Source organism: Myodes glareolus, chromosome 14 (genome assembly GCF_982192425.1).
Source record: "Myodes glareolus chromosome 14, mMyoGla1.1, whole genome shotgun sequence".
In the NCBI taxonomy this organism is placed as follows: Eukaryota; Metazoa; Chordata; class Mammalia; order Rodentia; family Cricetidae; genus Myodes; species Myodes glareolus.
Window position 1 is genome coordinate 12,777,007 of NC_142039.1, and position 24,657 is coordinate 12,801,663.

Genomic DNA, 24,657 nt, shown 5'->3' on the forward strand with positions numbered 1-24,657 from the left:
ATTAGCATTTCAGGAAATGTATTAAACACCAACCAATTTAAATAAGTCAACATTCATGTTCAGACACATTATAGTCAAACTGATATCTTTGATTTCAAAGATTTTTATCAAGCTAAAATGATTCATATATGTGTGGCAGCAGATGGTTGACTTCCTATCTGAACAATGAAGGTTCCACCTCCCCCAAATAGTAGGATGACATAGTCAAAGAACTGAAAGAATCAGTTGTCAATCAATGGTTTTATATCCAGCAAAATAGTCCCTCACAATGAATTAGCAAAAAAAAAAAAAAAAAAAAAAAAAAAAAAAAAAACACCAAAATCCTGGTAAACAGTGAATGGTAGAATTTTTTGCTAATATCCATATATGACAAAAATACAGAATTAAATATGTTTTTATATTTATATGCATATATGTGTTTGTGTGTCTAAGTATGTATATGTGTATACAGTTGCCTACAGAGGTCAGAAGATGGCATTGGGTTCCCTGAAGCTGGTTTTTCAAGCAATCTGCAAGCCTCCTGATATGGATGCTGGGGTCAGAATTCCAGTCTTCTGAAAAACAAGCAAGACCTATTAACAACTGAGCTTTCCTGGCAACACCAGAATGAAATTTTTCCGACTGTAAAGAAATGACTCAAAGTTTCCTTTTGGTAAAATGTCCAGGTTGTTCAACTTTATTATAGAGAATGGAGAGCTTTGGAAACATGAAATTGTAGGTTAATGAAAGAAATTCTGTAGTTATATTTATAAATATATATTTGATGAGAACGCATTGCATTCTTTTCTTTCAAACTCAGAACCATAGAAACACAAGTCACCCACAATACTACTTAATATTGTATTTCAATTATTAACTAAAGCAGGTATGTAAGAGAGAAAGCAAAAGTACAGGAACTGGAAGGAGACAAAGCCATAACTGCTTGGAAATGATGAAAATATATATCTGAAACTCCTCAGAAAAGCAATGTAAAAACAATAGTTTTAATGGAGCAGGTTATAAAATTAATCTATAAAAGTCAGTGGCTTTCACTAATATAAGCACTAACCAGAAGATACATAAAAGAAAACCTCATTTAAGATGGCCAGGAAGAAAGTGAGCTGCCTAAACATCAATGCAAAAAAGAGGCATCTAGAAACTTATGTCATACAAATAATAAAACACACATGTGAGCACAAACAAGTTGAAAGATATATTTCATTATGGGATATAATGTGTAACATGTTATAAATGTCATTTTCTCTAAGTATTTATAGAAACGCACACATATAAGTATGTATGCATGACTATTTTTTTTGAAGGAGGGCTCAAAAATTTAATCATGTTAGTTATAATCAACAGACAAGCCAGGAAAATATTGAAAATAATTTATTATTTTCCTTTGAGAACATCAGCAAAGAGGTGCAGAAATGACTGCACATGAGGACTAGAGTTCAGAACCTCAGTACCCAAGAAAATCCAGTTAGGGTAGTAGCTCACCTATTATCCCAGTACTCAGAAGGCAGAGACAAGGACTCTCCAGAGCAAGCTAACTAAGTAGACTAGCTGTGTCTGTGAATATTGGGTTCAAGCAAGAGACTCTGAATCAACATTTAAGGTGGAAAGTCATCAAGGAAGGTACCCAACATCAATCTCTGACCTCTGCATGATTATATGTGTGTGTGTGTGTGTGTGGTGTGTGTGTCACATATATGTATATACACATGTGAACATGAATGCATGTACATTTCACTCATAGATACACATGCAATATAAAGATCCCAAGCAAAACAAAATTAATGTGGAAGGAAATATTTTCATTATAGAATTATAATAACAAGAAATAGGTAGCTAGATATTATCAGACTTGAAGGGTACCATAGGTGTATGCCTCACTCATTATCAACAGCTTCCAACAGCAAGGTCTGAAACTACAGACTCTCATTCAAGGCCAGAGTCATTCTTGGGAGAGGAGTGTGACATTCCAAAGGTCCGACAAGGTCATGAGTTGACAACAATCTATAACTGGTTCTATGAATTCTAAACCTCCTAAATTTACCATCTGGCAGGAAGCATTCTGATAAAGAACAAGGCTGGATCACTACCCTCTCCTGTCAGGGTCAATCCAAATGGGCCTTTCATTCACTTACTGGAGTAAAAAATATCCCACAGGAAAGGTGTCTATTCCAGTCTTAAAAAATAATATAAAAACTGACACCTGATTTCTCAATGAAGACAATGAAAGCCAGACGGTCTGGTCAAGCATTATGCAGGCATTAAAAAACCACAGATGCCAGTCTAGACTACTATATCCAGCAAAACGTTCAATCACCATAGAAGGACAAAACAAGATATTCCATGAGAGAACCATGTTTAACCAATACCTAGCCACAAACTCAGTACTAAAAGGAAAACTCCAACCCAAGGAAGATAGCTACAACCACAAAAACACAGATAATAGATGATCTCGCAGCAGCAAATCTCAAAGAAGGGGAAAACACACACAATAACATCACCAACAATGAAAACAACAGGAACTGGTCATCACTGGTCATTAATATCCCTTAAGATAAATGGACTCAACTCACCTATAGAAAGACACAGGCTAACATATTGGACATGAAAACAATCCATCCTTCTGCTGTATACAAGAAACACACCTCAAATTCAAAAACAGGCATTGCCTTAGAGTAAAGAGATGGGGTGTCCCGCGCTACCTCTCGCCAGCAAGAACCACGCGGTACACATAGGATCCTTCTGCAGTAAAACTTTATGTCTCTTGGGAGCTAGAGCATAAGCCACATGGCGGAGACCCAGATAAGATGGAACCCATCCCTTATAAAGGAAACAGACCCCGCTCTGGACGTGTCATTCTCTGATTGGCTGACTGCTCCCAGTCCCAGGTGAAACCTCGGGAGTAGGCAGGGACGCAGCGGTAGAGAGTTACAAAGCACGTGCGCTGAGATTAAAGGCGTGTGCCGCCACACCTTGGGGTCACAGAGGTCAATCTCTACCTTTGTTCCTAGAAGCAATGGAGAATGTGGTCCGGCCCTCCACATATCCCCCTTTTTTTACTTCTTTGCAGAAAGGCAACTCCCTAGGAAGGTAAAGATAGAGGTCGCACTTCCCAAAATGAAAACATAAAAATGGGCTTACACGGAATCTGTCCCTAGGCTCATGACACCTGGAACCTATCCGGCCTGCCCTCTGCCAATTTTCTGGGAAAGGGAATATATGGCAAGAAACCCTTAAGCAGAGCGACTTATCTCTCAGAGAGGGCCATTCTCTGTGCGATGCTTTTCAGCTCGACAACCTTCAGGGCTAGTAAGCCAAGCACTCCACCCTGTGCAATGGACCATTGTCCTAGGGGTGCAGGAGCTGGTTGGCTTAAACCTTACTGCTTTAACATAAATAACCACACATCAGTAGAGGCCCCCTGTTCCAGGGCAGCCAGCGCTTGTGCAAAAACCACTTTGTCCCTCAGACTTTGGGATTTGAGTCAGCAGACCATCCAGAGGAGAAACACTATTCCATAGCAGGACCGTTCCAAACATTCCAACCCCCACCCATTCTTTGAAGTAGGGGATGAAGGACACAATCCAGGACTGGAATCCTTTGGCCAGGCTTATGTCCACTCGTGTGGAGTTGATTGTCACGATGGACCATCTCAAGGAGGACAGCAAATCATCAAAATTTTCCTGCAAGATACAAAGACAATTCTCGGGACAAGTTAGCCACTTTTATAAAGTTCTCATATGGTACACTGGTCACACAAAAGGCTGGAGTTTTCCATTTACAGCCCAATTGGGCAGCTGCCATAAGATATCCACCTGTTCTTTATTCTACCTCTAATAGATGTATCTATGGTAGCCTGTTGATCCAGGGCTATAGCCACTGTGGTAGATAACTGATTGAGGGTCTTTGTTTTTTATGATATAGGCCGTGCTGTCCCAGTGGCGCCTAGGAAAAACCCAGGCCCTGTTTGTTGATATTAGGTTTAAGATTTATTGGCTCCCGTATTTCTTGCTGGTACGGTGGCCTCGGGCTCCAGAGTCCGCCCGCCATCCAAGTGCTGTGCGCGGCCCTGGGCCTGCTTGCTGCTGCGGGGATCCCTGTGTCCCAGGCCAGGAAGTGGTGGCTCCATCCCCAGGCGCCCCAGCCTTTCCCGCGGGGCTAGCCTAGTCCTCCACGGCGGCTGTGTTGGTGGGGGAGTGTGGCGGGAGCCGACACTCAGACCGTGGCGGCACAGGCAGCAACATCTCAAGGTCCGCGCCAGAGCCGCTGTGGCTCAAGGGGCCGCTGGGAGAGGCGGCGAACAGGGCCGCTTTCCTACTAGCCAACTCTCAACACCTGTGCCACAGCAAAAGCAGCTGTAAACAAACTCTCACAGACCCAGCCAACGACCCAATCACTTTAAAAATCTAAGGGCTTTTTGCATCTACCTCCCTGTGGATCCTGAAACATTAGATTTAAAACCAAATAGTTGTAAGCTGCCATGTGGTCATTGGGGAACCGAACTCATGACCCTTGGAAGAGCAGGCAGCATTCTTAACCCCTATGCTATCTCTTCAGTTCCTTATTCAGATGGAAAATCTCTCGGGCTAGTAGCCAGCATTGTTCGCCCCGCCCGTTACCCCAGGCTATGCCTTTGTTACCTAGGATCAGCACAGCTCAGCTCAGCCAAGCAGAACAGAAGCCACTCCAGCCTCAGAGCCCCTCACAGTTTCAGGCACATTGCAAGCCTTCTGACCTGGCAGCTTGTGGCACCGTTCTCATTCTCGGTACTGCTGTGATACCCTCCAGGCCAGGCACCAACTGAGCCTGCGCAATATGCCTCCCACCATAGCCACAGAGCAAAGCTCCGCTCCAGCCGCCCTCCAGCCCCAGCTGCACCCACTCCGAGCCCAAACCGGTGCACGGAGCAAAGCTGAACTCAGAGAAGCAGGCTTGAAAGGACCTCATTTAATCTTTAAGGGAATTTGGGCGTCGTTTAGTCTCTTTGGCTGCTTCCTGCTGTTATTGGGCCGCTGAATTTTAGGGGTATACATTACAACATTTCAGGAGGTCTCGGTGATTCAAACCACATAAATCCCAAGTACACCCTTAGGCTCTCCCCCTCCGTGGAGACGAAAACAGAACCTCTCCCCCACAACATCACACTCTCAAGGCCATGCCTTAAATCTAAACTACCTTTTTTAGCAGCTCCCAAATTCAAATATCCCTCTCCTGTCCAGTACACAAAAAACAACACGAACAACACAACACAAAACCTTCGACCCTGTAAATCAGCCTTCTCCCCCATCTCCACTCTCCCAAAATCACCGGGAGGTCCTTTTTAACTTATTTTTTTTTCTCCCCCATTCTTTACCTGAGGGTCCTTTTTAACTTATTTTCTTTTCTGTCTCCCCCATTCTTTACCGGGGGTCCTTTTTAACTTATCTGGGTGCGCGCACAACCTCCCACTGCTGCTCAGTTTCTGATATGCTCTCTGGACTTTAGAGCGTACCTCTCTAAGCACGCATGCCTACAGTTCTGAATCCTCCTTGTGTCCAAGGGGTCTCCGGTGGTGCAAAGTTCTTCTTTTTCCCGGGTATCAGCACCAGATGTCCCGCGCTACCTCTCGCCAGCAAGAACCACGCGGTACACATAGGATCCTTCTGCAGTAAAACTTTATGTCTCTTGGGAGCTAGAGCATAAGCCACATGGCGGAGACCCAGATAAGATGGAACCCATCCCTTATAAAGGAAACAGACCCCGCTCTGGACGTGTCATTCTCTGATTGGCTGACTGCTCCCAGTCCCAGGTGAAACCTCGGGAGTAGGCAGGGACGCAGCGGTAGAGAGTTACAAAGCACGTGCGCTGAGATTAAAGGCGTGTGCCGCCACACCTTGGGGTCACAGAGGTCAATCTCTACCTTTGTTCCTAGAAGCAATGGAGAATGTGGTCCGGCCCTCCACAATGGGGGAAAAAATTTCCAATCAAATGGACTTAAAAAACAAGCTGGTGTAGTTATCCTAATATCTAAAAAAATACACTTCAAACTAAAATCTATCAAAAGAAGACATTTTGTATCAGTTACAGAAAAAAATCCATCAAGAGGAACTCTCAAATACAGCAGCACCCTCATATGTAAAAGAAACACTTCAAAAGCTTAAACCACACATTAAATCCCACACACTAATAGTGGGAGATGTCAACAACCCACAGTCACTACAGGTCTGCCAGACAGAAACTTAACAGAGAAATAAGGGAACTAACAGATGTCATGACGCAAATGGACTTAATAAACATCTATAGAACATTCGATCCAACCATAAAAGAACATACCTTCTTTTCAGCACCTCGTGGAACCTTCTAAAAAATTGATCACATAACTAGGTAACAAAGCAAACCTCAACAAATACAAAAAAACTGGAATAACCTCATGTTATATATATACTGATATATATGATATATATCTATATAATATGATATATATATATTAGATCATCATGGCCTAAAATTAGAATGTGACGGACGCTAATTTCAGAAAGCCCACAAACACAGGAAAATTAAGCAATCCTCAACTGAGTCACCAAGGGGTCAAGGAAGAAATAAAGGAAGAAATTAAAGACTTCCTAAAATGAAAATGACCACACAGCATACCCAAATTTATGGGACACAATGAAAGCAATGTTAAGAGGAAAGTTCATAGCACTGCATGCCTATGTAAAGAAGTTGGAAATTTTTCACTCTAGTGAGTTAACAGAACACCCGAAAACTCTAGAACAAAAAGAAGCAAACTCTCCCAGAGAACTAGATGGCAGGAAATAACAACCTAGTTGCCCCTCAACCAAAGAATGGATAAAGAAGATGTGGTACATTTACACAAAGGAAAAAATATTGACATCTTGAAATTTGCAGGCAAATGGGTGGATCTAGAAAACATCATATTGAGTGAGGTAACCCAGACCCAGAAAGACAAATATTATATGTACTCACTCATAAGTGACTTTAGATATAAAACAAAGAAAACAAGCCTACAATTCACAAGCCCAGAGAACCTGAACAACAATCAGGACCCTAAGAGCGACATACATGGATCTAATATACAAGGGAAGTAGAAAAAGACAAGATCTCCTGAGTAAACTGGGAGTATGGGGATCATGGAAGAGGGCAGAAGGGGCGGAGGGATGAAAGGAATGAAGAAGAGAAAAATATATAGCTCAATAAAAACAATAATAAAAAGAATTGCAAAAATAATAATGTAAAGCTTACCTACAATGTAGGTTGCCACAATGATCTTTGGTCATTGTCTACTCTCACCCTGTGGGTGTTCTGTTCACAATGGCTCCTTTGTCTACTGTCTATTGTCATCACTTGAGGATGTACCTTCTTCTACTCTAAAATAAACTCTGCTTGTCTTCTATTCTATGTGTTTCTCCTATGAATTCTTGCAATGTAGATCAAAAGACCAGAGAGCAGTGGGGAGGCCATAATGAGAGCATTAGAACATCATTTTATAAGCTTCAAATAACCCATCTGTCAGAAGCTTATGAATCTCATACAAAAGAGAAGCAAATATTCCAAGTCTTCGAATGGTGGTCACCAACCATAAAAAGGTGCTCTTCACTGAATAACTGAAAATCAATATAATCTCCACCACATACAAGCACCAACAGAGAGGTGATGCATAGAAGTACAAGTTAACTCTGAATGTACTCAGCAGTTCTCAGGGTAAACACCCTTTACTCGCCACAACAAAATTATTTGTGATAAAATAGACAGAATGGGAGGGATATGCCACTTGTAAAGGAAATAAGAAATCTACTAACATTTTACATTTTGTGGATTTTAGTTAGTGTGTGTGTGTGTGTGTGTGTGTGTGTGTGTGTGTGTGTGTGTGCATGTGTGTGTGTCTGTTTGGGTGTAGGCACACACATCCATGTCATACATGAGGAAGTCTAAGGTGCCAGTCCTTACTCTCTACTTTGGTAGAAACAGGGTCTCTTGTTCTCTTGTTCCCACTATGTATGTCAGATTAGCTGGCCCATGAGCTTCTGGGGGATTTTCTGTCTGTGTATCTTGCAATAGAAACATTGGGTTCACAGATCATTACAATGCCTGGTGCTGTTTGGATACTGGGATCTCAACTTCTGAAGCTTTCATGGAAAGCACATTGCCCACTGATCCAACTTCCTACTCCTTTTGTGGATCTTATCTGGATCCGGATTCAATTAAAAAATAAAAATATTTTTAAAACTAAGGAAAATGTGATCCAACATTCTTCAAACCTGAGAAGTGATTACTTTTTGGTTGATATTGTATAATGAGATTGGAAATAAAAATCTACCTACAGATACTTGAATTCAGATATAGGAACTGTCAAACCATTTCAGATGTTTATCAAGCCATTTTCCAAACTAAATACAAAGAAACATACAAAAATGAATATTCACATTTCCTTCCTGACATTGTTTCACGTCAGAGCCTCCAAATATTGCTTATCAGAAATAAAGTAAATGAATGATAGCCCACAAGCTACTGATGTGCAAACACAAACGGTTTACTTTTATGGTCACACTCAAGCTGCTAAAGACTCGCATGAACCATTTTGAATACCATTTCATTATTCTGACATCTCAGGACCAAGGTTATGTATCAAATAAGAAAGTGTTTTTGTTTAGTTAGTTTAAAATCTGTCCATTTGACTCTATATTTCCATCCGTACACAGTGGGCCAAGTTCACGTTTATGCTTCGTCAGCCGATAGACTTCTGCCCTGAGAAGCCATCTGTGCTCTCTTTTCACGTGCCAAGATAAAACAGTGTTTAAAACAGACCTGAGAAAATTCAGGCAACAAAATGCTCTAGCCTTTGTTTTTTCGGCACTATTCATTAGACGGATATGACGTGGAAATGAAATTCATGAAAAACAGCCTTACCGGATAGGAGGAGGGAATTGGTCGTATTCAAGAAACTGAAAATATAGTCTGTGAAGTCATCTGGGGAAGGCAAATCTCTTCTCCCCAGGCAAACTCCTTGGAGTGACAGGGCAATGATGGCTGCAGCCAGCTGGGGAAGTGACTTTTCATCAGCACCATCGCTGCTCTGAATGCCAGATTTCCTCTGTAGAGTCTTAGTGTCCATACACTAAAGCCAAAGACAAAGAGAACATGTCAGCTTCTGGAGTTACACTGAAGAAATCTCCTCTGAAATTCCCCAGCAAGCATGAGGAATTGTTCATCTAAAAGAGAATTGGTTTGTAGGAATGTCAGTCGCCGTTCTACTATCCCAGAGGACACTCAATTTATGAACTCTCTGAACTTTTCAAATCTAATCCCACCCTCCTGGGTCTCAGTTATCGACACTTCCTGATGGCTGTCTTTAAAATACACTCTTTTCAAGGGGATCCCCTGCTCTTACATCTTGAGTTCTTTGCTTTGGTGACTTTTCTCCCAGATTCTAGGACTCTTGTAAACTAGATGATTTTCAACTCTGCATCCTAGCCTTGGTGGCACACTGGAATCTGCAATGATTAATCTTAATTGTCAACTTTGAAGGGTTTACCATCACCTGGGGGAAGGGTTTCTAAATGTGCTTGTGGGAGATTTTCTTGATTGAGTTGACTGCAGTAGAAAAATCCATCCACTAAAGTCAGCACACATCCCTGGGGCTGAGATTCTGCACTGTACAAAAAGGAGAAGGAAGCCTGATCACAAGTACTTGTCGCTGTCTTCTCTCTGACTGTTGGACTCAGTATGGCCAAGTGATTCCAGCTCCTGCTACCCTGACTTTCCTGTCATGCTGGCTATCCTTTGAACTATAAGCCCAAACAAACCAACTCTTCCTTATGTTGCTTTTGTTGAGGTGTTCATCAGCAGAGAAGCAATCAAGACCCCACCTTGACTTCTACATCGCCTTGAGTCCCAAGCTCAGTGTGTGTTCACTATAGTGAGTGTGTGGTACCCTTGAGCATCATGCCTGTGTTCTTAGAATTTCTACAGAACCTAGGATATGTGACCTTGTGACCTTGTGTGTGTGTGTGTGTGTGTGTGCGTATGTTAGTTTTTTCTGATTAAATTGTGTACAAGTGGAAAGGCAGAATTTTGCTTTAAAACCTATTGTTGTTCTCTCTCATTGGTTAAAATATCTGCTATATGCCATGTACAGTGATAAATCCCCTGTCAATGAACTTGGGTGGTCTGGTTCAATAAAGGAGGATGCTAGCATAAATTATTGTGTCAACATTCACTTCTTGTGATGTTGGAGAAGGCATAAAACGGTCTATTGGAGTTAATCTCTCTGAGGTCTAGTGGCAACCTCTAGACAGGAGTTTGTTTACAGCAAAAGTGGAAATATGGGGATGGAAATTAGGACCTCGCCTAGGCTAAGCAGGAGTTCTTCTCCAGCCTACATCCCCAGCAGTGTTACCTCACTTTTGACATATTTGGGAAGTACTATGAGTGAGGGGAACTAGTTGAGATATAATAGTATGATCTTCACGGTGAATTTTTATAGAGATTATTTAGAAAAAGAAAAGAAAAGATTATAGTCATGAGGTTCTGTTGAGGATAGAGGAGAAATTCAGCCATTGTTTTGGCCAAAGAAGTCCTTAGGATTATAGTGAATATCTATCTTTCATGAGGAGATAGGGTTAGGATGCGCTCTGAGCAGATCCAGGTACATTTACCATAGACCCAGAAAACAGCAGAAAGAACTGCTGCGGTGAGAGCCCTGGGAAGTGATTAAAGACAACAGGACACAGTTGCTCATGCACATGAGAGGGAAGGAACAGGGTAATGTCTATATTCTGGTCTTGGGGTGTGACTGGAATGAGGACACTGGGATGGAAAGACCTCCCCTACAGGTGTGTTGAGGACCACTAGAATGGCCACTAGGGGGGCTGACCTGTGGGAGCCAAGGCTTGTGCAGATTAAGAGCTGGAAAAGTGAGTGGTTGATAGGGTGGTGAGCAGCTCCTATGCTGTCTAGGACAAAGCAGCAGCCCGCAGAAAGATGTCATCAGCCTTCTGCCAAGTCTGGACTGACCGACTTCCTAGATGATGTAGGTAAACAGTACCCTCCTAGGAGTCACAGACACTGGCATCTCTGGAAGACAACTGCCTTAAAACCTAGAAAAGGTTCACGACGTAGTTTACTTTTTGATAACTCTATGGAAAAAGTAGTTTTCTATATACTGTGATCTTAGTCTCTAAAAATATTTGATCTTACAAACACTGCAAGTCTGAACATTGACCGTATGTATGAACGGCATAACCAGAAACCCACTGCTACCCATCATCTGACTTTAAGAACTGGATTTCCATTTCTGTTTCATCTGCCTCAAAAGGCAGCAAATGTGAACGATGCCTAAAATCCTAGTGGGTAATTTAAGCCATAGAGAATTTGCAATGAAGTTGTTACATATAGGGATACCTCCTAACTCAAGGTATAAATTGAATTCCACCAAGGAACCTTTGTAGAAACAGAAACAATGGGCTGAAGATTGATATTCACAGGATTGGAGGTGCCATAAAGATCTTTGCAAGGTGATTAGTAAATATGTTCTTCACTGCATACCAATAAGAGGAGATAGTTTGCATACCAATAAGAGGAGATAGTAAGCCCATTGGCAGCATTTTGGAGGGGTGCTTGCTGGAACAGGACAGCAGAGACCATTGGCTCTTGAAAAACAAAATAGAGACTAAGAATTAAGCTTATTTTCATAAATCAATGAATAATTCAAAAGATAGAAAAGTCGTGGCCATTATTTCATAAGTAATATTCACACCTCTTCAAGGTGTGGAATGAATCCTCAGTCAACTCTTCTTGAAATACGGCTCAAGATTTCTGAGTTGGAGAGTATAGCTCAGTGGTAGAGTTCTTACCTAGCATGCACAAAGGCCTAGGTTCAGTCGCTAATACGATGATGATGATGATGATGATGATGGGCATGTGTGTGGTGTATGCATAGGTATATAAGCTTGTATGTGGCCTGTGTGTACTCATGTGGAGGCCAGAGGTCAATGTCCGTTGTCATCCTCTATCACACTCTACCTTTATTTGTTGAGACTGTGTCTGATACTGAACCTGCAGCTTGCCATTTTGCTGACCACACGTCCCAGGTAGCTGCCTGTTTTCCTCTTACCCCAAGGACTTCAAGAGTGATTGAAACACTTGGCTTTTACAGAGGTGCTAGGGATCCAAACCCAGGTGTCCTTGTTTGTGCTTCAAGCGCTTCACCCATGAGCCCTCTGCCCAGCTCCATAGGATGAGAACAGTACGCATAAACTTTATGTTCAGATTCTTTTGTCTACTGAAACTTAAAGCCTGCTTGGAAGGCCAGCTTTCCTAGAACAATAATGAAGGCCACAAAAGATCAGGGGCCCCTTTGCCGAGAGGGGGAAATGGGGGGGGGCACTGAGAAGCATGTGCATTGAAACAAAACACTAAGCAGCAAAGGGGCTGCTGTTTAGGGCTGACTATTGCAAGTAGTGCTTTGACAAGTGCCATTTTATCAATCAAATCACCGATGATAAATGCATCTCATAATTGTGTCTGCCTTCTTCCCTGGCCGGAAGCCAAGGCAGACACATGGCCTTCCACCACGCTGATCAAATTTTTGAGTCACTGTTATTCAGGAGATGAAAGCTGCCCTGTCACCTGGCCTGCCTACCTACCCATCCACCCACCCAGCTTCTGTCGAAAAGTCATCCTCCATTTAATGATCTCATTTCCATGTGTAATTTTAAATTACGTCACTTACTATCTACTATCCTGTAGTTCAGACCAGAAATACCTATCTCTCTTAGGAGTTCACCCATGTCCTGCACAGACGGCAGTTCCTCACCTCTTACCTGGCCACCAGAAGTGCCAAAGTACTTCCTGGTGAGCGTCAAGATGTCATCAGTTTCCTTCTGTGAAAGGAAATGGGAGTCTTCATCCTGCCTGAGGCCCAGGAGGCTATGCAGGTAAAATGCATACTCTCTGTTGCTCATGTTGAGCATTGATGAACAGATCTCTTCCTGGTGAATGATGTAATAGAGGAGGAGGAGAGAAACTCTCTGGACCTCTTCCTCTCGAAGCTCATCCTCGAAATCTCCTCCAGCCGTGAGCAACAGTGCATCCGTCTCCAAGCACTGTGGGGGACAGCAAGAAAGACAAAGTCGAGTTTTACACACAGCTCCTGAGCTTCATCAAGTGCTTGTGCCTTGTGAATGCAGGGCAAGGCGGGCGGCCCTAGCAGCTTCACTCAAAGATTGAGTCACAGTGAGACTGTTATCTGACCTTCATCTCTTCCTAAGGACCCCTTTTTGTACAAGTGGCCTCTGGGTCCTCAAGCTGTTGATTTGCTCTTTTGCATTAAACCAATCAACTCCTTGGCCAGGCATGGTGGCGCACACCTTTAATCCCAACAGTTGAGAAGCAGAAGCAAGTGGATCACTGAATTTGAGGCCAGCGTGGTCTACAAAGTGGGTTCCAGGACAGTCAGGGCTACACAGAGAAACCCTGTCTCAAAAACCATGAGGAAAAAAAAAAGAAGAAAGAAGAAAAAAAGAAAAAGAAAGAGAGAGGGAGGAGGGGGGGGAGGAGGAGAGGGGGAAGAAAAAAAATGCCCCGTTCTCCATTGCATTCAACCCAAACCCTCCGATTTCTCCTGGCCTGATTCTCCACCTATACTGTCCCTTCTACCTTGTTTTCTTCTTTCTCTGCCTTCTCTCTAAACTCTACTCTTGTGATTTCATCTCTGTGACATTACATCAAGATCTTTCCACTGACTTAGAGGTCTCCTATTTTTCAGGTCTTAAAATGTCACTCTTAGTCAGGTGTGGTGGCACCCAGATTGCAGAAGGCAGAGGCAGGCTGATCTCTGTGAGTTCAAGGCCAGCCTGTTCCACAAAGTGAGTTCCAGGACAGCCAGGAACACACAGAGAAACCCTGTCTTGAAAAATCAAAAGACAACAACAACAAAAAAGGAAGCATACAGACAGAAATGTTATTTTTCCAAAAGCCTTGCACAAGGCTCTCAACCTGTGTTGTCCCTCATAGTGTTGGTCTGTAGAAACAGCCTGCAAGACACATATGACTTTGAAGTTTTCTAGACAACCATGTTTTCAGTAGAGAAAATAAACACATGATATTCATTTTAATACTTTACAAAAATTTTACGTATTACAGATACAATTATTTGAGAATGCAATCAAAAAGCCAAAAATGACTAATGAGATACTTAATGAGCTTTTTTTTGTAAGCACAAGTTTTTGAAATCTAGTGTACATTTGCTAGCACATCTTACTTCATACAGTCACTTACCAAGTACTTAGCAGTTACATGTAGCTAGAGACACTGTATTGGGCAGCAAACCTCCAGAATCGCATTTTCTTCACAGCGCTGTATTATAAAACTCTTTTGTTGGCCTGGGTATTTTGTCTTTCCACAACAAGAACAAGTGTTTATTTGGCCAGGTTTCTAGGCCTTACATTCAGCACTTGGCACAAAACTTGGTACTTAGGGGGTATTAAAAATGCAATGATCCCCTGTCCCTCCTCTATTCTGACCTAAGAGAGTTGCCAAAAATGTGTCCATTGGAGGAAATCAGAACATATCATCCCAAAACGTATCACTGGGGCATGTTGACAATTTTGAGCTAAGGGCAAATGGGAAACAGTAAGGATGGAAGTGCCCTCTGCCCTCTGCCCTCTCCCTTTCTTCCTGAAACCAAGGATGAAAATTCCATTGAGAAGCGTGTCCTTTATGTGCCAAGAGCAGAACATCCCTATCTCAGGGAACTGATCCAATCCTAATAAACTTCATGGGCTTCCTAAATTACCCCTAGCATCTTTTAGCTTCCTTTTTATATTTCCTAATAAGTCCTCACAATTTACTACCCTTAAGCCATTTTCCTTCCTCTTGTCACATCTCTACAATTCATTGTTTTGGGTTGTTGTTGTTGCTATGTTGATACAATGGTATATGTGCCCTACTTATTTGAGGGCATCCTTGTCTTTTGTGGCAGCTGCCTTCACCGTAGCAATACAAATAAAACTTACACATTTTTCTCCTGTTAATTTCTCTTTTTTTCTGTTAAAGTCACTTGGTTTCATCTCAGAACACTCCAAGACTGGTTGGAAAGACCCTACACTCTGGTGCACTGTGCCACAAGCCATAGCGATGCAGATCCTCTAACTGAGAGAGAGACTCACGTGACACGAGGAGTTCAAAGTAACATCACTGGATAGTGGGAAAAAATGACAGAAATTGTGGCTAGAAAGTTTTCTCAATAAGAGAAAAACTACAGTCAGGGATAGGTCTTTCAGTATCTGAGAAGCAGCTCTGTTGCCTAGCAACAACCCCAAGCAGAAGCATTGAAGAATGTCTCAAGTTTCAGGGAGGCTCACCCTACTGTGGGAATAATTACCCCAGGATCTTTTAATATGTTCTCTGAACTGTAAGAATGGGAGGGTCTGATGACATGACTCATGTGACAGGCTGGGTAACAGATGGTACATGCCATACACATCAGGAAAAAACTACAGACATTCATCTTCAAAGCAGAGCACGAAGGTGTTCTTCCCAAAGCCTCATACACTGCAGTCTACTTCCTCTCCAGTTCAACTTCTGGGAACACACAAAGTTCACATGAAAGTCTACGCTTTACATGAATCCACAGCAACCCTTTTGCACTGCGTAAGTAGCCCATGTCCCACAGTGAGCATGTGCATCGGTGGCTGATGATAGGGCTGAAATCAAGACATCAAAAGTTGCTGGACTTAAACTATCATGATAAAACTCATCTGTGTACTGAATAGTTGTGCACATACACTTATAACTGAGGGACAACTTTGTGTCTAACACCATGCTAAGCACTTTACACACTCAGATATTCCTCAGGATATAACCTAGCTAAGGCTGGATAACTGCCTGAAAACGTGAGTTAAAATCCTAAGCATCTGAAACAGATGAGGGGAATATCTCGAGTAGACAGAAGGGGGTTTATGAGGAATGGTGCTGTTCCAGAGTCTCGGGAAAAGGAGCATTCATTGCCTTGAGACTGTAAGGGGACTGAAGGCATGGGGAGCCTTTGTGTATCAGCACATACCTCTGCGTCTATGCGATCCTATAGAGCTGCAGTTAGCAGCCACTGGGTCACAGCCCCTTTGGAGGTCACAACCCTTTCACAGGAGTCGCCTAAGATTGTCGGAAAACATGGATATTTACATTATGAGTCATAACAGCAGCAAAATTACAGTTATGAGGTAGCAGTAAGAATAGTTTCGGGTTGGGTCACTGTATTAAAGGCTGCAGCATTAGGAAGGTTGAGAATCACTGCTCTAGTGGTAGCCCAGAGGAGACTCATTACTTTGACTAAGGATTAGAAAAGGAGGTTCAATCTGCTTCAATAGCCGGAAGTTTCCAGAAGAGAGATATTTCCCCTCCAAGAAGGTATGCAAGGCTCTGATTTCCACTGTGAGATGGCTTATTCTATGGGGGTTACTTAATCGCTCTGTTAGTCTACTAAAACTCCATTCTAGGGGCTGGGAATACAGGGTAGTCGGCAGAGCTCTTGTTTAGCATACATGAAGTCTCAAGTTCAGTTCTTCCCAGCAAAAACATTGCAATTATTCTCATTTTTAAAAAATAAAGAAATCCAGGATCAGAACCAAACTTCATTTTTAAAGAATACAACATAAATGGATTTATTGTTAAATGTCTCAGTTCTCGGATACCTCATAGTGATTTTTCTAGTCCCATTTTACATTTTTCCTCCTCACAAATTCAACAGCCCCACCGACCTCAGTCTTTCTTTTCTCAGACACTGAGAGATGCAAACCCGCCCTCTTGCTCTTGTGCTTTATCCCAGAGCATCTCACACAAGCCACACTTGTCAAGAATACACCTAAAATCAGTGAGGAGTCTCAACAACAAGCCAAACCCTGTGGTTGGGGCAAGAACCTGAGTGTCTGTGAAACTGTGGGATTTTTTTCACTAGCCTCTCGTGAAAGACAAGAAAACCTTTCTTAGGCTCCTTACAGAAGCAATGTTCAGGGGGATCAAACCCCCTCCTACCACATTCCCTTCTCCTTAGTTTCCCAGGGGCGAAGAAGAGTAGCTATGTGCATACAACCTTCTTAGACTGAGCCAGGGAATAGATAGAATTCAAGTGGAGGAAAACTGGCCAAACCCTTGATGATATAACTAAAATACAACATAAAACAACTACTCACTCCTCAGCCTCAAACATGGAAAACAGTCTTGCCTGTTTATCTTCACCCAGCAAAATTAATATTCCATCACCTTAATAAGGCGCGTCACGTTATTAGAGGAGAACATGGCCCCAGAGCAGATTCTCAGAGGACATTAATAAGATATGGCTCCTGGTTATTTCCAGTGGGATGTCTGTTGTTACTATCTATAATGTCATCACAGACGAGCTGCCTATTATTATAACACATCTCCTCTGGGAGCCATTGGGCATTTTCATAATTATAGAGTTATTTATCATTTGCAAAGAGCAGAGGGAAAATTCCATCTGTGCAAGACCCTTTCTGTCACAAGAGGGGCAAAACCAGAAAATATTTGGCTGGGAAATGCATTGCCTCATCCCACCCTGGAACTCTGGTGGATTGAGAAACCCAGTCAAAACCTACTTTGGAAGAAGTTATGTGCTTCGTTTTAAACTTGTTTACAGTTTTACTTATCCATGAATTTGAAAGGGGGTGTCACCAACACCAGACAGACTGGGAAGAAACAAACATAGGATGCAACTAGTCCCTCTGAATGTAATTGATATTTGCATGGCTGTGGCAGACTGAGGGGCCATTGGAATTGGCACCAGGATTTAGCCCTACTGCTTGTACCAGCTTTTTGGGAGCCCATTTTCTTTGGATGGATACCTTGCTCAGCCTGGATATAGTAGGGAGGGCCTTGGACCTTCCACAAAGCAGTGTGCCTTACCCTCTCTGAGGAGTGGATGGGGATGGGGGGGTAAGTGGAGGAGGCGAGGGAGTGGGAACTTGGATTGGGTATGTATAATGAAAAAATACAGTTTGTTTTATTTTTTAAAAAATAAAAATTAAAATAATTATTGATCTGGAATGGGGAGACAAAGAGGGATTCTGGTAGCAGTTATTTTAAAATCCAGGCTCTCTTCCACAGTGGGACTTGATGGACCTCCTCCTGTGATATGCACAGACCCATAGTGGAATCTGATGGATCTTCTCCTGTGACCCCCAAACACCTTAATGAGGGATGGATTCTCAGTACCCACCAATTTCCAGCAATATCATGCTACAGCAATCCGGAGAAGATTTAAAAAAAAATCCTTGGGAAAGGGGGAGGTGGTACACACTTTTAATCCCAGCATTTGGGAGTCAGAGGTAGGCAGTTCTCTGTGAACTCGAGGCTAGCTGAGAGTGAGCTCCAGGACAGCCAGAGCTACACAGAGAAACCCTGTCTCGAAAAAACACAGAAAACCACCACCAACAAAAACCCATCCTAGGCAAATCCAGATTCAGTCTGGGGAGAGGGAAGTCTTGATGGAGTAGCCATGAGGCTTGCACCACCGCCTCTGTGAGTAGACAGCTCTGGTTCACTTGACAGATGAGAGGAATAAAAGACTGCGGAGAGACTGTGGATCAGGCTTCCGGAGGCGTGGTCCAGTTTCAGCTCTAGCTAAAGCATTGCTCTCCCGCAGCTGATTCCTTACTGCTAATGATTATCGAGGTGTTAACTACCTTACACACACACACACACACACACACACACACACACACACACACACAAAACGTACACATATGCACGCATGCATGCACAAAATCAGAAAACACCATTGGCACCTAGGAGAGGGCACCCAGGGACTGAATGTTAGACAGATGTCAGAATGCTGTGATTATCTGGTGAAAGGGGCAATCGCCTCTGTCTAACATCTGTGCACGTTCACTGCAAGCTTACAAAATAAAAATAAAAAACGATCTCAGCAAAGCAGAAAGGAGGAAGGACTGAACATGCGTGCCAGCAAGTCAGCAGCTCTAAATAAGGAGATCAGGTGTAGACAGCCTAAGTGTTATTTTCCCAATGATAAAACAAGCCCTTGTCTTGATGAGCTCCCTGCGGGATGCTGAATGAGTTGTAGTGACCCAGACATTATTATACCAGGCTGAACTTCCCTCTCGCATATGAAGAGATTTGCATGCCATGCCATTCACTGTGATAAAGGATCTCTGTGAAATCCACTGTGCCCATTGGAGCCATTCTTAGCACCCAATCCCTCTTTATTTTACTAACCAGCTTGCAGACTCGTTGTATTCCATTTGCCCTCTGTGGACACCCAGTCTTCTCAAGCAGAATTTTGATGAGGCTTCGTGGATGATTGAGGGACTGGTTGGCACCAACAGAGAGGCCCCTTAGGACTTCTAGCAGGCCTTGACTCCCAGCACTGCTGGTGTTCTGAGTGAGGGCCTTTCCCGCCTCAGTAGGGGAAACAAGACAGAGGAGGTAGGCTAGTAGTAGCTCCATCAACACTGAAAGATTTGTCAGGGTACACATGTTCTCTCTTCCTTTGGCTTGAGCTGGCCTGCGGTGAGGGCTGTGCATAGGAGACCTTCCAACCAGAGGAAACTCTGTGGTGGTAAGGAGAAGAAAAGCCTTCAATTATTGTGCCTGAAGCACATTTGAGAGCACTCACTAATTGGGTGGTTAAGCTGATTTGCAGTGGCAGCAACAGGGGCTCTGTATGTAGCATGTAACCCCAATGACCAGCCAGGAAACTGGACTGAACTAAATGCACAGAGTCAAATGCTGAGAAGAGGCACATTTGCTCTGTCTGCAGGCAGTGCCCAGCACAAAACCTGGACTGAGACACACCACTGTCAACAAATCCTGTGAAGTCGGTGAAGAAAGTTCAAGAGAAAATGACTTCCAATAAATTTCCAGTCTCACACCAAATTAGAATCTTTCAAAAAAAAAAAAAAACAAGTTACATTTGGGAAACACTTGTTAGTTTTTAGCTTAATGGAAATCAAGTCTCTGGAGAATGAAGTATCTTAGAAAAACGAGAGCATTTCAAGACTCCAGTAGAATGATAAATCTCTGCACTCAAGAGTCTCTGAGAGCAGGGGAAGAGATTTCCGAATCAATCAGAATTTATGGAGAAAAAAAATCCTCAGTTGACTGTTCAAGGAGTATAAAATGTTAGCAGTATCTCCTGCAGGATCCAGAAATGAGCCAATAATGACCTTGGGGGTAATAACAGATTCTGAAATTAGTTTTATGGTTTACAAAACAGTTTCAGACTATTATGTTAGTATTTAAAATAAAGTTAGAGGGTAACACAAAACTTTGTAACTCCAGTACTTACCCCAAGAAAGAGAAATGGATATTTATCTTGAGCTCCCTGGGCCTTTAAATCTCTGAGAGCCTTTTGCGGTTCCAAAGTTCTGTTTTTAAAATTCCTTGACTGTGCGCTGGGAGCTGGAGAGGATTATTTCAGCCCAGAGACATTTCTAGTTGCTATGGAGAGGGCAGCTCAGAAGGTAAAAACGAAGGTGGATAAAAGCGGACAGTTTCTGGCTGACAGATTTTTCGGACAGTCAAATAAATGTGGTTACGGAGTTAACCTTTTATATTAACAGTTAGCACGGTATTTTAGAATTATCCACAGTCATTTGCCTTTCAAGAGACAGAATCTAGGTCAAAAACTTCCGCATTGCAAAGTGAAAGAGATTAGTGTTCGATAAGGTAGTCTCCTGTCCAGCTGATCGCTCTTTCACTTTTGCTTAAACCAAAAGTTGCCGGAAAGATTGGCCCTTTAAGACTTCATTTCACAAGCTGCAAATGTTTATACAATGTTAGGACTTCAAAAGCAGCATTAGTACTACAAATGGGAAACTCATGCTAATCACTCATTGAATATGAAAACTGGGCACATGGGTGTGAGAAAGTTTGTAGGGCGATGGACTTTGGATGAACAGTACTCAGAAAACACTACGGTTCTGTTTAGCTATCCACTGTGTACATGGGTTTTGTCTCAAATGTCAAAGAAAGGGACCTGGCCTTTTTCTCATGAGCTCCATGGTGGTATTAACTGGAGTTAAAGGCTGGACTCAGCCATGAAACAAGGAGTCAGGCCAAAGACTTTCAATCTGAGGGTCCAGCAAGAGTTGAGGAACTGGCAGGCTGTGGGCTTCAGACTACAGAACATTGGACCAAAACTCCCTAACATCACATGCTCATCCCCAGTGGGCTGTCCCGGCAGGAGGAACCACCCTTTAAAGTCTTGGTCTACCCACTCTCAAGAGCTTGAGGGGGAAAAAAGCCACTAAAAAATAATAGTTTACTTCTTATGCAATAAATTAGCTGGTCTTAATATCCTCATTAATTAATTAAGTTATAAAAAACAGATCCTCAAGTATACAAGCTCCCATAGCATTACCTGCCCCATTGCTCCAAGACTAATTTCTGCTTTGCTCTGACGAGTATTCTCAAGACTATGGCCTTGCAAGAGCATTTTCACCTGCTCCCTAGCTCCTTTTTGCCATTGTCCGGCCTGAAAGTCATACATGGCCTCTGGTTCTCTGACTCAGGGCTGTGGCTGACACCCATTATGTTCACCCTTTCTGTTTTCCCGGCCAGCCTAAAATTAATCTTTCTTAAATGTGTTTTCATTTTCCTTTTTGTTTGTTTTTTGGGTTTATTTGTTTTGTTCTTGTTTGGTTTTTATTTATTTTTAATTTTTTTCTTTGAGTCAGAGATTCTCTGTGTAGCCTTGGCTGTTCTGTAACTCACTCTGTAGATCAGACTGGTCTTAAAATCACAGAGATCCGCTTGCCTCTGTCTAAAGGTGTACACCACCACTACCTGGCTTAAAGATGTTTTGTTTTTTGTTTTCTTTTGTTTTGGGGGGAATCCAGACTAATTTCCAGTAAGCTAACTTCATGTGGTTATTAGCTACATAAAGGAGATGTTTAACTTTTGATTGAAAAAATGTGAGATATTTGGTTCACATTTATGACACATCTCATCCAATGCAGTATCTGATGTAGTATATCCTAACTTAGAAAAGTTTGTTTGTGCTGACATAGGAAGGTGCAGTGGAGAGGGGGCTGAGTCTTGCTGACTAGTTTTCTTTCGCTCAGTTCTTTGCTTATTCCTCTGTTCTGAGCTTCAAACTCTGCCATACAGTGTATTTACACATGTTCTGTAAACAAGATAGAACTTAAGGACCTCTTAAAATGTAAAAGAATGGTGATTTAAGATGAGACTCAAACAAGGCTTGAGACATCCTGGAGGTACAGTCCTGAGGTACCATGTAGTCATCGATGTAAGCCACTCTAGGAATTGAGTCTCACTTCCATAATAATCCTGAACTTCTATAAGCCTTATGACAGATTTTTAAGACATATAGATGTATTGAGACTTCTGATAATTCACACATTGTACATTTAGATTCAATGCTGTGGCAGAAGATGTTTCTTTTCCTGAGCACCCAGTTGTCCCTACAGAGGTATCTCTGGTACTTTTCCCCACATTCATTTGTGCTGCCTCCTTTCTTCTTTCTAAAATTCTATCCCTTCTAGATGTCATTTGTAATGGTGTCTCTTGACTTTTTCAAGCATCCATTTATGTTTAAGTATTATACCAGCACTTTCATCATGAAGAAGTGATAAATGTCAAAAAATCTTCAGTGTACTATTTGAGAATGCTCAGGGTCACACAGTTAGTGTGTGTTGCCAGAATTCTAAGCCTTTCTGCACCAGAGTTAGTCCATGCCCTGCCAAGCAACCACTGGTTTTCACGTGACCCAGGGCTTGTTTGTTTTTTAAGATTTATTTGTGTGTGTGTGTGTGTGTGTGTGTGTATGCCTACCTGATGATATGTATGTGAATCATGTGTGTGCAGGTGCCACAGAGGCCAGAAGAGGGCATCTGTAGGCAGAGTTTCTCTGAGTCTTGGCAGTCACTCCCAAGTAAGCACATGGAAACATTATTATTTATAAATGCTCAGCTACTATCTCAGGCTTATTACTAAGTAGCTCTTACAACTTAACTCATTTCTATTAATCTATGTGCTGTCAAGTGGCTCATGGCTTTATCTGTCCTTGCTCCCTCTGTTTCTCCTGGCAACTCCTTTGACCCCACCCTTCTTCTTTCCAGAGTTCTCCTAGTCTGGGTCTCCTGCACAGCTATAGGCCAGACAACTCTTTATCAATCAAGGGAGAATAATATATATTTATAGTGTACAAAGACTGTTCCACAAAATTTCCCATTTTATCTAGTTAAAAAAGAAGGTTTTAACTTTAACATAGCAAAATTATATACAATATAATTTTATATATACAAATAATTTGTATATATAAATATATATACAAATAATTTGTATATTTTATATACAATAAAAGCAGTTATCAAGTAAGAATTACAGTTACAATATCCAGCCCATTTCTATTTGGCAAAATTAGATAAAAGACTCTATTATTTATATTATCTTTGTAAATCTAAACTTTTATACTTAATCTACCTTTTATCATAACTAAGGAAAATTTTAACTATGACTATCTAGTCTTAAAGTCCATCAGAGACCCTAGAAGAGTAAAATGTTACCTAACAACAGGGACATCTGGCTCTCTAGACAGACACTCCAAGTTCTGCAATGTTGGACATCCAACTTTGTCCTGCAGGCCTAGTATATTTGACACACTTTACAATGAAGCAGGAATTTTTAAGGACTTCTCACCTTGTCTTGGCAAAGTTTGGCAGTCTCTTTCTTTTATGTTCTGCTTGTCTAATTTGGATAGCATATTGTCAGCAGCTGAAGCAAGGGCAGTTTCTTGCCTAGAGTTAGCATTTGCCAAAAAATTGCAAACTCCATATGGAGTTTCTCTGATGCCTATCATCTTTTTTGAAGTATATTGGTGCTGCGAAGAACAGACATATCTCACTGTCAAGAAAAGTCTTATGCTAATAAAATATTTTAAATGCCATATTATTTGGGCCTTTGAAGTGTTTGAAGATCATCTACCTATCAAAATATATCTGTTTAATACGTAAAATATAAGTTACATGTCTTGCAGTTCTTCGAGGTTTATTTATTTTTATGTCTGTAGCTAGAATTTCATGGGTCTTCCCCAATCAAACCCGGTTTTCTTTATCTAGGAATGAATCCATAGGCTTATATCCTGTGGAAATAAAGGTATAACCTCTTCCCCAAAGTGACATATTTTTTGACTTCCATTTTGAAGTCAAGACATTTTTAAAATGTATGAGTTGGCTTAATCAGCAGTTGTCAGAATCCAGTGTATTTTAGCAGTTGTTGTTCCTTCGTTAGCAATCAGAAAATCTAAAGACAACAAATAACATACAGAATCCAGACCTTTTGTGTATTTTCCATATTTATGCAACTTATTCTAATTTTTATTCTATTTTTAAGGACTTTATTTTAATATTTTTAAAATATTTTTAATCTCTGACTGTCTCTATCCTTTTTCTTTGGTCTCCAAAACCTATGTATATTTATAAACACATTGTAATACATTTACAGATTTTTTCTTCTAAATCTGTCTTTATTGCATATCTGTAATCTTTTTCTGACTACATCAGCCTTTAAATTGCTAAGCAATGTACCTAGGACCTGTGCTTCTGTTTTGGTGGCTTACTCTACCCTGTTTGGTTCCCTGAGAGCCTAGCTTCACTACCATCCCAACTC

General features: G+C 41.8%; 1 protein-coding gene across 4 annotated transcripts in view; it reads right to left on the reverse strand.

Annotated features, from left to right (window-relative positions):
* Positions 1-20,730, reverse strand: part of Slc39a12 (solute carrier family 39 member 12) — a 120,843-nt gene extending 100,113 nt beyond the window's left edge. For 2 of the 4 annotated variants that reach the window (XM_085699057.2, XM_085699056.2), the window contains exons 1-4: positions 20,315-20,729; positions 19,243-19,577; positions 12,816-13,097; positions 8,902-9,109 (exon numbers count right to left, since the gene is read on the reverse strand). In XM_085699057.2, coding sequence (XP_085555183.2) covers positions 8,902-9,109; positions 12,816-13,097; positions 19,243-19,551 — 799 coding nt within the window. In that variant the 5' untranslated portion in view covers positions 19,552-19,577; positions 20,315-20,729. Of the gene's footprint in view, positions 1-8,901; positions 9,110-12,815; positions 13,098-19,242; positions 19,578-20,314 lie in introns of all 4 variants that reach the window. The other 2 variants (XM_048461118.3, XM_085699058.2) reach the window with 2 other exon arrangements.
* Positions 20,731-24,657: the final 3,927 nt, after the last annotated feature.